Source organism: Scophthalmus maximus, chromosome 10 (assembly GCF_022379125.1).
Source record: "Scophthalmus maximus strain ysfricsl-2021 chromosome 10, ASM2237912v1, whole genome shotgun sequence".
NCBI classification, from domain to species: Eukaryota; Metazoa; Chordata; class Actinopteri; order Pleuronectiformes; family Scophthalmidae; genus Scophthalmus; species Scophthalmus maximus.
In genome coordinates this window covers 19461569-19475000 of record NC_061524.1, presented here as the reverse complement: position 1 = coordinate 19475000, position 13432 = coordinate 19461569, and the positions used below count along the sequence as shown (strand labels likewise).

The following is a 13432-nucleotide window of genomic DNA, read 5'->3' as shown; positions in this document are numbered from 1 at the left end:
CCAGTTCGTACAGAGGTTTTTATTTGGGACTGATGATGTCGTATGGAGGCCAGTGGCCAGCACCATTCTAAGGGGGGTAGCAGGTCTGGGTCTCGATGCTTCATTGTTCTTAGTGGACTGTGGTTTTGTCCCTTTGTGTAAACTGCCTCACTTCTATCAAGGACTTTTTACAGCGTGGAGACTTTTTAAGTGGTCCAGACTAGGACCTGCAGCGTCTCTGTTCTGGCTCCTGGAGGAGCCTCTGGTGTGGGGGGCCCGGCTGGATCTCCACGATGGCAGCAGACCCACACTCACCGACAGGCTAACGGGAGCTGGAGTGACGAAACTTGGGGGGATCGTGGAGGCTGCTGGTCCTGGTCTCCAGAACACGGAGGCAGTGGCCTCCCTGCTGGAAATGGTGTGGAAGGACAGACTCCCACGGGACAGCAAGCCGGTGTGGAGACTCTTGTACAAGCCTCCACTAAACCAGAGGTCTGGAGACCTGCAGTGGAGGATCCTCCACGGGGCTCTGGCGGTGAATCTATTTCTGTCCAAGATAAATCCCACCGTGTCCTCCACATGTCCATTCTGTCCACACACGGAGACCATCGTTCACTGTTATCTGGACTGTCACAGACTCAAACCTCTTTTTAACATGTTAAAAACCGTGTTTTTCGACTGTGGGGAAATGTTTACGGAGACTGCTTTTATTTTTGGTGCTGGCTACAGAAAACAAGATGCTACACAGTGGCAGTTGCTGAATTTTGTGGTTGGTCAGGCCAAGTTGTCGATTTATAAAAGCAGAAAGACAAGATAGGAAACGTGTCTGTCTCTCTGTCTGTCTCTCTGTCTCTCTCTCTCTCTGCCTGTCAGGCCAAGTCGTCGATTTATAAAAACAGAAAGACAAGATATGAAATGTGTCTGGACACGAGCTGACACACATGTAGTGTCTCTGGTGAGAGTCAGAGTGAGAGTGGACTTCAGGTTCCTCTCTGATGAACGACATGCAAGAGTTTTTGAATCAGTGGTGTTTCACCACGTCTGTGTTCAGTGACGGAGGAGAACTCATCTCTCTCTCTGTGTTTATGACCTGATTCATTCTGCTTTTCTCTTATTTTGTTGTTGTGTGTGGTTTTTTTTCTCATTTCATTTGTAGAGGACCGTGATGTTCTCTGGTGAATCTTAATAAACATTGTGTTTTCAAAGTCAAAAAATCTCTCCGTCTCTCTCTCTCTGTCTCTCTCTGTCTGTCTCTCTCTGTCTGTCTGTCTCTCTCTCTGTCTGTCTGTCTGTCTGTCTGTCTGTCTGTCTGTCTCTCTCTCCCCGTCTGTCTGTCTCTGTCTGTCTGTCTGTCTGTCTGTCTGTCTCTCTCTCTCTCTGTCTCTCTCTCTCTCTCTCTCTGTCTGTCTGTCTCTCTCTGTCTGTCTATCTCTCTATCTGTCTGTCTGTCTGTCTCTCTCTCTGTCTGTCTGTCTGTCTGTCTGTCTGTCTGTCTGTCTGTCTGTCTCTCTCTCTCTGTCTGTCTTTCTGTCTCTCTGTCTGTCTGTCTGTCTGTCTGTCCCTGTCTGTCTGTCTGTCTGTCTCTCTCTCTCTGTCTCTCTCTCTCTCTCTCTCTGTCTCTCTGTCTGTCTTTCTCTCTCTGTCTGTCTATCTCTCTATCTGTCTGTCTGTCTCTCTCTCTGTCTGTCTGTCTCTGTCTGTCTGTCTGTCTGGCTCTCTCTCTCTGTCTGTCTGTCTCTGTCTGTCTGTCTCTCTGTCTCTCTCTGTCTGTCTGTCTCTGTCTGTCTCTCTGTCTGTCTGTCTGTCTCTGTCTGTCTCTCTGTCTGTCTGTCTCTCTCTCTCTGTCTGTCTGTCTCTCTCTGTCTCTGTCTGTCTCTGTCTCTCTGTCTGTCTGTCTCTCTGTCTGTCTGTCTGTCTGTCTCTGTCTGTCTGTCTCTCTGTCTGTCTGTCTGTCTCTCTCTCTCTGTCTGTCTGTCTGTCTCTTTGTCTGTCTCTGTCTCTCTCTGTCTGTCTCTCTACTGGTTCGCAGGATGTGGAGGTGTAGACACAGCGTGACTGACAGATGACATTTGTTTGTGGTAGATTCTGTGTTCAAGTAGAAACATTATCAAATGGTGTAACTTTAGAGAACGTTAGTCAGATAATATGCATTTGTTCCTTCAGAGCCCAGAGTCAGCAGTTTTTTGGTGGTAGTATGTTAATCCTTTGGCAAACTGAAGTTCACGTCTGGTGAAAATGTACAGCCCAATAATAGTTTTTTATTTCACCGTAGCCCCCAGTTGTCTGCTGGTCTCTGTATGGCCATGGAGCACATCTTGAGTGAGGATTATAAATGTAAGTCGTGCACTTTGATTTATTAAGATGAAATGAATGTAGCTGATGTTCAGTGTACTTTTGTTATTCTCTTATAAGGCGTCACCAGACAAACAGGTCACCGGTCTGGATGAAACGGATGAAATATTGAATACTTTTATTGGAATACAATGCTTTCCCCTGAGGGAAACTTAATATGTCTATAACATGTTTATTTGTACAGGACTGTCTTCAAGTGCAATGTTTCAACTGTCACAGATTTTTCCCTATCGAGTTATTTTAGAGTAACGGACCTTTTTGTTTAAAATGTTTTTATTCTTGCAATGATTTAGTTTGGGCATGAGCACTAGGACTTGTGGATAATGAGCACTAGGACTTGTGGATAATGAGCACTAGGACTTGTGGATAATGAGCAATAGGACTTGTGGATAAAGAGCAATAGGACTTGTGGATAATGTGCAATAGGACTTGTGGATAATGAGCAATAGGACTTGTGGATAATGTGCAATAGGACTTGTGGGTAATGTGCAATAGGACTTGTGGGTAATGTGCAATATGACTTGTGGGTATCTGCAATAGGACTTGTGGGTAATGTGCAATAGGACTTGTGGATAATGAGCACTAGGACTTGTGGATAATGAGTACTAGGACTTATGGATAATGAGCAATAGGACTTGTGGATAATGTCCAATAGGACTTGTGGATAATGAGCAATCATAAGAACTGTAGCTTGATCAATTGGGAGTTGTAGGTTCACTATGTTCATTGGTTGGTGGCAGTGTGATGGAAATCTGCATATTTCTTTCATTTTAGATTAGATTAGCCTTTTTTTGAATTGTAGTGTTTCCCTGCCACATATGTTAAGGTACCTGTTGGACCTCTCCCGTTGCACCAGTGTGACCTAAACTAAGTAATTGTGTTGGTGCATAGCTAACTGCACAGCTTATTGTTTTAAACATGTCATTGCTTATTGCACAGCCTGGTGTTCAAATGTAGCTACTGCGTGGCTGTAAGCCATTTTATTGTTTTGCCGTTTACATGGCCTCTCGTACCGTCCATTCTGGACTGAACCTGTCTGAGTTAATAAGAGTGTGAATAATAAGCGCGGTCATGTTAAAATTGTATTTATATATATATTCCACACAACAGCGCTCATCAGTCCAAACTTTTGACTTTGCACTCATCAGTGTGTGAAGTCCGTTGTGTCGTGAACGTGTGCTGAACAGTTCTGTGTGTTAGCATTTGACCAAAGTGCTGTAAATCCACATTGTTGTGCAGCTTGTGGTTAAAGTCAAGGAGAAGTGTGTCGACTTTTGAAAACTTTGTTCAAACAACAAGAAAACCCAACGAGAGTTTGGTCCTCATGAGCTGATGTTGTGCAGACTGAGGTCAGAGTTTGTGTCCACTGTCGTTTGGCAATCGAACTCCCGTCCCTTTGCCCTCAGACTCCTGGCGTTCCACTGAAGAGCCAATGTCAGGTTGTGTTGGAGAAGCTGCCTCTGAGTTCTCTTCTCCTTGACCAACGTCAGCATGTATCTTTTCCCAAGATCAATCTTCCACGTCTGTCCATGTTACTCATTTGTAACATGGACAGACAGATTGCTTTACATTGTACCATGTGATTCATGGTGATTATTAGAACGAGTCCTCGACTCTGGAATGCTCATATTCATGTTTCACTTTGTTGTATTGTTTCAACAACGTCCTCCTCGTCCAGACAACCCGGACTAGGAAAAAAGGTCCAGTTGTCCAATCACCATTTGAGCAAACTGAGTCTTGTCCCTCTGCCCAGTCGCCATCACGTTGGCCATAATGCTCATCTGTCTGTCCATGGTCCTCTGACGCTTCCTCCTCAGAATCGGTACGATGCAACATGCAAATAGAAGAATTACAGTTAGGACAGACAATGCACTGATCCCGTCTTTCTACACAGTGCTCCTCATTTCCCAAATTTGTTTCTAACCAATCGCACGACCACTTGTCCTTGACAGCATTCTCCTTGAGCTCCTGTCTCCGGCCTCTCGTCTCCTCTCTGCTCCATCGTATGCAGTGTTCTTGGGTCTGTCATTCAACAGGTGAAGATTAGGAATGGTCTTTTTATCAATGAGCTGGGCTCATATTCCAATGTGGTGCAATACAGTCATCAACAGCTTTAAAAATGGAATCTCTCTTATTCCTTGATCTGTCATCAGGTTGGTTACATGTGATCTAATCAATTTCAGCAGTAATGTTGGATCTTCATTTGGAGTGTGTGTGTGTGTGTGTGTATGTGTGTGTGTGTGTGTGTGTGTGTGTGTGTGTGTGTGTGTTTGTGTGTGTGTGTGTGTGTAAGTGTGTGTTTGTTTGTGTGTGTGTGTGTGTGTGTGTGTGTGTGTGTGTGTGTGTATGTGTGTGTGTGTGTGTGTGTGTGTGTGTGTTTGTGTGTGTGTGTGTGTGTGTGTAAGTGTGTGTTTGTTTGTGTGTGTGTGTGTGTGTGTGTGTATGTGTGTGTGTGTGTGTGTGTGTGTGTTTGTGTGTGTGTGTGTGTGTGTAAGTGTGTGTTTGTTTGTGTGTGTGTGTGTGTGTGTGTGTGTGTGTTTTGTTTTTGGGCATTTAAAGGGAATGAAAAACATCTATCGTAATTCGAAATTTACAATTTAATTTTTATTTTTGTACAGGAATTGTCTCTCATTCTAGTCAGGCTTGATAGAAATTGACAGTAATGAAACATATTTACTCTCAACACTTTTCTTCACTTTGATAATTGTTTCCCATAAACTTTATCATTCTTTTACACGTTCATCTCAGTGGGGGGGCACGTTCAGCTCAGGGGGGACACACACGTTCAGCTCAGTGGGGGGGCACGTTCATCTCAGTGGGGGGACACGTTCAGCTCAGGGGGGACACACACGTTCAGCTCAGGGGGGGGACACGTTCAGCTCAGTGGGGGGACACGTTCAGCTCAGGGGGGACACACACGTTCAGCTCAGTGGGGGGACACGTTCAGCTCAGGGGGGGGACACGTTCAGCTCAGTGGGGGGACACGTTCAGCTCAGGGGGGGGACACGTTCAGCTCAGTCGGTCGGAATGTGTGTGATGAGCTCCAGAGGAGGAGAGAAAAGGAGGAGGAACAATCACATGACATCATCCCCCTGGAGTCGTCGTGTCGTCTGAAGTCTTGTCAAATCCTCAGATATCATCAGTCCGTGTTGAGCCAGTCGGAGGCGAGACTGACCCTGGATTTCCACTGGATGCGGAACGGCTGCGATTCAGCGCAAAACAGGTCGTGCGGGACAGGAAGTCGAGCACAGAAACAAAAATAAAACATACTTTAACTGTCAAAATAAAATACACCGTGCTCACGGCGAATCATATTCCCCTGCGCTCCACCTTGAAAACCTCATAATGGGCGGAGACAGCCCTGAAGTCAACAGGTCGGAGGTTTTCACCGACCAGTTCACCCCGTTGACACCATGGATGAGGAGATGCTGATCATTCAAGTCCAAAATCACCAAATCATTTATGATGGAAATAACTTGTTGGTTTGTGATTCTCTTTATAGAAACTACACCCTGTTATATCGCGCGATCACACGTGAATTCGCGAGATCTCGTGGGTCCTCGTGACGTCATGGCCGCACCGCAGCGCATCACTGTGGCGGAGGCGGTGGGGATTGGCGGACGGCGAAACACGCAACCGACTGTGAGTGTTGTTCACGAGTGAACATGGTCCTAGTGCCCGCAGGCTCTCCTGTTCATTTTCAATAAAGCGTTCGTTTTTGGACTGTAAAAGGTGTGTGAGGGGGGACATGTGTCCCCACCAGAAACCACGCCCCTGGTAGATAGGATTAGAAGTTGGAAGGAAATTTCGACCGCACCCCATGTCAAGGTCTGACGGCCATTGTCAAACCATCAGCCAATCACAGCCTCTCATCAGGCCACAGGGGGCGGAGATAAAGACGAGAAGCGAAAGTGAAAAGACAGAATCTCTTCTGACTGCAGGAGACAGACATGGCGTATCATCGGCTCGGTGAGAAACGTGAAGTTTGTTCAGTTGTTTCATTTCTGTATATTGTGATTTATCTACAGCATGGTTGAAAAGGGTCCGTGTATGTTTTGGTCATGGTATTTTCTTTTCAGAAACAGGTATTAAAAAACAAAAAACTAATGGTTATTTGATTTTCCTTTTAAAATACAAAATTGAAAATTGGAAAATTGAAAAACAAGCCTTTTTTCTTTCTCGTGATCAAAATGGGACGAGCAACATTTTGAAAATGGTTTCATTTTCATTTTCTATTTTGAATAACAAAAGATGAAATAACAAGAAAGCTGACCGAATGTGGTGGTTTTCAAAGCAAGAGCGCCATCTGTAGGATTGAAGATCTAACTGCCAGTGAGTGTTGTTACAGCCAGGGCAAGAGGAATGGATTCACTGATTTATTGATTTATTGATTGATTTAGAGCACAAGTGCGTTCTGTCGTGGCGACAACAGAATATTGTTAACAAGTGCGGACAACATTATCAACAACAACAGACTTTGTGTGTGTGTGTGTGTGTGTGTGTGTGTGTGTGTGTGTGTGTGTGTGTGTCAGTGGGCGTGGTCTTCCTGAGCTCATCGTTATGTGATTTTTTGTATTAAAACTGTGACTCATGGTCAGATTGTCTTGTTTCCACCGTGGTTCAACACTCGGACACTTTCTTCTCTGACTTTGTTCAGATCTTGTTCAGGGATTTTCCCGAAGCTGATTTTGTTTTCTCAGATCGTTCTGCTCAGTTTCTGAGGCAGGCAGTGGCAGGTATGTGTCCTGGAACTCAGTCACTAAACCATTGCCGAACTCCCGCTGCCTCGCTCCTGCTCCTCTACCTCCCTGCTCAACGTGGCCGCCCTCCATCTTCACCCTCTACTGCTTGAACGACTTTTAAATCTGTTAAAAATCTCATGGAGTCTGGTCATCTGCATTTTGGGTCCAAATTATAGCTCAGCCCTGAACTGTCAGTTCTCAAAGGTTTCTTGAATTATGTATAATTAATATATCATTAATACTTTATTCTTATAATATATTATTATTATATATTGCTAATAGTATTTACTAATAATAAATTAATGATATATTAATCAAAAATTCAAGAAACCGTTGAGAACTGACACTGAGAGCTGTTCACCTGCTTCATCAAAGTTCAGTTCAGAACCATCGGAACAGTTCTCCAGAGATGACTGACTGATAGAAGAATTGATTGACAGAAGAATGATTTCTTGAATTATTAGCAGGATTAGTAAGAAGGTGTTTCCAGCAGTGGACAGTAGCCTCTTCATACTGGCAGGAATTTTGAGGAAATAGTAACAATTTGTACAAGATTATGAACAGATTATTTCACCATCATACATATGTTTTGTGTTCTTCAAAAAAATTAAGAACATTTTCATATTTAACATGTCTATATATAGTCCTTCATAGATCTAGCATCCTTAATGGCTGTCAAATTTCACCAGATCTATGGATCTAACCCCCCTGAAAGGTCTTCTGTCCACCTACTATAGTGTCTCAAAATCCTCTTTTAGCTTGAACAAAATAAGATTTATGAATGTTGGAAACATTTGGCAAAAAACTCAATACACAATCCACCATTTTTTTTGTAAAATACTTTTGTTACAACCATCCATTTCATGAAGGGGAATGTATCAAAATGATGGTTGTGTTTTGTTCTACCTCGGGTAGGGGTATCTGAAAAACTAAAGCCCTAGTACTCAAACTGTGCCCCCACCCCCCCCCCCCCCCCAATCAAAATTCCGCCCCTGCCGGTAACACTTCCTGTCGCTAAAACTTCCTGTCAGTAACACTTCCTATCGCTAACACTTCCTGTCGCTAACACTTCCTGTCGCTAACACTTCCTGTAGGTAACACTTCCTGTCAGTAACACTTCCTGTCAGTAACACTTCCTGTCAGTAACACTTCTGCTCTGACTTCTCACCATCACTGTTCCTCCTTCACAGGATGTTCTGTTACTAAGCAACCAGCTGCTTCCTGTCTACACCTGAGTGGTCAGGTGTGTTTCAGGTGTGCCAGTGTGGACGCAGATTATTGCAGCACTTGTATTTGAAGGCACTGACCATGATGAAGTTCTTCAGAGGGAGTTGAGTTTGAAATGCTTCCACGTTGGCGTCAGTCTGAGACTGTAGCTACTGAACGTTTGTCAGAGCCTCCTGCTGTTCTCAGGTCACGGGCTGCGTCTAAATATAAATATGACTGTAAATAAAACTACAGACTGTTTGTAGAAAGTGACATAGACTCTGTGAGGGAAGCCTGTTTTCTCTATACTGACCAGCAGAGGGCACCTCTATGAGAAAGTGACTCTACTTCTCACTTGATTCATAACGTCAGGAAACATTTTCCTGAGGAGTTCATGATTCAAGTCTTCTTCAATACATGATGTTCATTTTGTACATTATGGTCCATTTACAGTCATATAGATCAGGGGTTCTCAACCTTTTCTACTTCAAGCACCTATTCATACTTGCAACAGGGACAGGGCCCATAAAAGAAAGATCCCAAATTATTTTTTCTGATCTTCTCTATTCTACGCCTCGTTTCAGAGCATCAAGCCACACATCGGAACCATATTTAATGAAGTTCAGATTGTGTCTACGCATACGCTTCACATTTTTAGGTGAAATAGTAAGGTCGTCGTCTTTTGGCTTCAGGAACTTTTCAATCCATCCTTCATCACACCACAACCTACCACTCAGCTGCTGAGGCCAACTGTCCACAAACTGAGTGTGAGTGGATGACATTGTTTGGTGAGTGATGTCATGTGGCGCCGGCGTTACCACCGGTGACAAAGCGATGACCCGTCACTCGGTCTTCAACTGTGTACTGATGCGGTGGAGTTCGCAGTTTAATTTGGTTACGGTTACGGTTATGGTTGTGGTTCGGGTTCGTTGTACGATACATTTAACATTAGACAACAACTTCTTTCGAACTTATCAAAACAAACAATATATTTTAATTTTTAAAACAAATAATCACTACATCTTCTTCCCTTCTTTCGCTTTTCTGCCACATTTTAACAACGAAGTAAAAGCCTCAGCCAGAGCTCCAAATATGTGAACATGTTGTTTTTGTTGTTGTTGTTGTTGTTTTCGCTGATGCTTTTGTCCAAAGCAACTTTTTGACTCGTATCAGAGTAGGCAGGCAGAGTTGAGGGTCCACACTGGATTCTAGCCATGCCCTGACCAGGAATCGAACCTTCTGTGCAAAAGTCAGTGGCGTAACCCACTAAGCCATAGGCTACCAGCAGTTTTTTAATGTAAAACACATGTCATTGTTCTTGTTTCTTATGAAATCAATTTTTTTATGTTTTATCACGAGAATAAGACTAAATTTGAATTTACAGATCCAACATCAGTAATGTCTGTAACATTCTCCAACAGAGGCAGAGGGAGAAGAACTCAGGATAGCACTGGTTGGGAAAACTGGAGTTGGGAAGAGTGCAGTAGGAAACACCATCCTGGGAGGAAAAGTCTTTATATCTAAGCCATCATCCTCCTCAGTGACGTCCGAGTGTAAAAAACAAACAGCAGTGATTGTTGGCCACACACTGGCTGTTGTTGATACTCCAGGTCTGTTTGACACCAGAGAAAATGAAGAGGTGGTGAAGAAGAAGATCGCTAAATGCATCTCATTCGCTTCTCCTGGTCCTCATGTGTTCCTGGTCGTCCTCCAACTGCAAAGATTCACAAAACAAGAAGAGGAAACAGTGAAGATTCTTCAGACGATGTTTGGAGAAGAGGCCAGAAAGTACACGATGGTACTGTTCACCCATGGAGATCTGCTGAGGGAGGACGACGTCTCCATTGAAGAGTTCATCAGAGAGAATAATCCTCTCTATAACTTCATCGGGCAGTGTGATGGAGGATACCACGTGTTTGACAACCGAGACAAGACCATCACTCAAGTCAGTGACCTGGTGAGGAAGATCAATGTCATGTTGAAGAGAAATGGAGGAAGTTTTTACACCAATGAAATGTTTGCAGCAGCTGAGCGAGCCATCATAAAAGAGACAGAACGTCTGAAGAAAGCACATCCAGATATGGACCAAAAAGAAGTCCGAACACGAGCTGAGGAAGACAATTCCTTCATCTCGAACTTTGTGAAAGGCATCGGAGTTACATCCATTGGAGCAGGTGTTGGAGCAGGTGTTGGATGCATGTTTGGGGGGGTAGGAGCTGTAGCAGGAGCTAAAGTAGGAGCTGCAGCAGGAGCTGCAGTGGGTGCATTGGCGGCTTCTGTTGTGGCCGTAAAGAAGAGTGGCGCCTGTGTTATACAGTGATCCTGCATGTTCATTTGTCTCAGCTCATCCACAGAATCAAGGTAGAGGGAATCGTCCTGTAACAGTGTCATGGTTGTGTTCCTATGTATAATAAAGATGGTCGAGTTACCGAAAGTGAAGCCAAATCATCCTGATCGCCCCCTGCTGTCTGGCTGCAGTATAGGTCCTAAGCCCCACCCCCTGGTGTCTGGCTACATACGCAATGAGACACCTTCTGTCATGTGAAGCTGAGAGGTATCATATTTAATCCTGTATAATTAATGAAACAAGTTTATCAGGTGTTTTCTTTCTAACCCATGATCTGTCACGTTCCATATGTTCCATAACATGTTCTGTCACATGATCTGTCACATTATAATGAATAAAAACATAAATGAAAATCTGTATCTAGACCATCATTGAATACGTTTAATGTAACATCAGAGAGAAATGTTAGAATATTTGTCTTGATGCCCACTGATTGATCTCATGTGCACTGACCCCTGGTGGTGGGAGGGCGTCTCTCTCACGGTCCAACGCTCTGACGGCCTGTGTTGTTTTCAGGGCCACAACCTGGCGCTGACCTGCGGGTGCTGCTGGTGGGTCAGGAGAGAGTGGGGAAGAGCTCCGCAGGAAACACCATCCTGGGAAAGGACGAGTTTAAATGTCGGTTGACCTCCGTACCTCTGACCCTGAGCAGCGAGAAGAGGGACGGGTTGGTTGTGGGTCGCAGGGTGACGGTGGTCGACACCCCCGGACTCTTCAGCACTCGGCTGACGGAGGCCGAGGTGAAAACTCAGCTGGAAGAGGCTCTGAGGCTGAGCGCTCCGGGGCCGCATGCCTTCCTGCTCACCCTCCAGCTGGGTAGGCTGTCGGAGCAGGAGCGTGGCGGGCTGGAGGCGCTGCAGAGGATGCTGGGTCCTGACGTCTCCAGACACACCGTGATGCTGTTTACCTACGGAGACCGACTGGGAGACGAGGACATGGATCAGTTCATCAGCGAGGACCAGAACCTGCAGCAGCTGCTCCGCAAGAGCAGCGGCCGGTTCCACGTGTTCAAAAACAAAGAGAAGAAGGAAAACAGGTGTCAGGTGGAAGAGCTGCTTCAGACGGTGGACGACGTCTCTGAGGGGGGGCAGAAGTTCTACATCAACACGTCTCAATCACTGAGTCTCTTGGTCCTTTTCAGGAATATCTTCAGTTTCAGTTGGTTGTTTAACGCCATCGGTTACGTTTTACGGTGGTTTGAGACGCACCTGGAGTGAGACCAGAGGTCTGAGACCAGAGGTCTGAGACCAGAGACCTGAGGTCTGAGACCTGAGACCAGAGGTCTGAGGTCTGAGGTCTGAGACCAGAGGTCTGAGACCTGAGACCAGAGACCTGAGGTCTGAGACCAGAGACCTGAGGTCTGAGACCTGAGACCAGAGGTCTGAGGTCTGAGGTCTGAGACCAGAGGTCTGAGGTCTGAGGTCTGAGACCAGAGGTCTGAGGTCTGAGACCAGAGGTCTGAGGTCTGAGGTCTGAGACAAGAGGTCTGAGGTCTGAGACCAGAGGTCTGAGGTCTGAGGTCTGAGGTCTGAAGGTTTAAAATCAGGTTTAACTTCAAGTTTAAGGGTCAGGGATAAACAGTTAATCGATTCATTCATTAGTAATCGACCACTAAATTAATCGCCAACTATTTTGATAATTAGTAATTTCTGTGAAAAGAGTCAAGAATGTGAATATGTTCTTGACTCTTTGCTCCTCTGTGACAGTGAAGTGAATATCTTTGGTGTGGTTTGTGTGTTCAATCTCTAATGGATAATTAAACGATTATTATATTTCACTCTTCCTGTGTAACTGATCCCGTAAACATGTTTGACTGTTGTAAAACCTGACGACCAATAAAGTTGAGTATTATTGAATCATGTCTCACTGCTGTTAAATAAAACTGTCTCATATATTTCACTGACACTATTGATCATAACCCATTCACTGTCCGTCCGTCATGTAGAGACAGGAAACGATGACCTCGCCTAAAACCTGCTGTTTATTATGATTATGATCATCATCACATTCAACAGTCAATTCTCCAACAACATTCCCTCCGATGACGAGTTTTCACACATTATTTCCAGTTTCATTGATTAAGTCACTGAGTGAATGATCAGGTCTCCTCCACCAGACCGTGGCGCCTCCTGCAGGCCACTCAGGTCAGAACAGACGCTGCTGACACCGTGTGTGTGTGTGTGTGTGTGTGTGTGTGTGTGTGTGTGTGTGTGTGCGTGTGTGTGTGTGTGTGTGTGTGTGTGTGTGTGTGTGTGTGTGTTTCAGTAAATAGCCTCATCCATGGGGTCGTCACTGTCTCCTCCGAAGTCCTCTCCGTTATCGAAGTAGGACATGATGTAGTCCGTCTCCTGCAGATGAGGAGCAGGGACACAAAGACACTCTGATTATTGATGATTGATCATTACATTATTTCATTTAACACAACCACAGATATTGATCGTCCTCACCTCCTCGAACTCTTCCTCGTACTCCTCCTCTACCTCGGCCTCCTCCTCCTCCTGTTTCTTCTTCTCCTCCTCCTCCTCCTCTGAACTCTGCTGCTCCTTCTTCTCCAGGGTCTGACTCCGTGGAAGTGAGGGTGAACATTATTTTAATCAGATATCAGATATCGTGACATGTTCTCTCTCATGACCACGTGACTCTCGTTACTTCACCTCCAGTGTGAGCAGAACTTCCTCCTTGTCTTTCACTCGCTTCTTCTTCTGGTCACATGGAGCGACAGAGCGACTCACAGTCACGCCTGACGAGACGGACACGCATTAATATATACATCCATCATCTGTCATCATCCATCATCTGTCATCCA

General features: G+C 45.0%; 1 protein-coding gene across 1 annotated transcript; it reads left to right on the top strand.

Annotated features, from left to right (window-relative positions):
- Positions 1 to 5964: 5964 nt before the first annotated feature.
- LOC118285493 lies at positions 5965 to 11982 on the top strand. The gene is made up of 4 exons (XM_047334994.1): positions 5965 to 6300; positions 9701 to 10595; positions 10696 to 10703; positions 11143 to 11982. The coding sequence occupies exons 1-4, from the start codon at positions 6282 to 6284 to the stop codon at positions 11841 to 11843; spliced, it is 1623 nt and encodes a 540-aa protein (XP_047190950.1). The 5' UTR covers positions 5965 to 6281; the 3' UTR covers positions 11844 to 11982.
- Positions 11983 to 13432: the final 1450 nt, after the last annotated feature.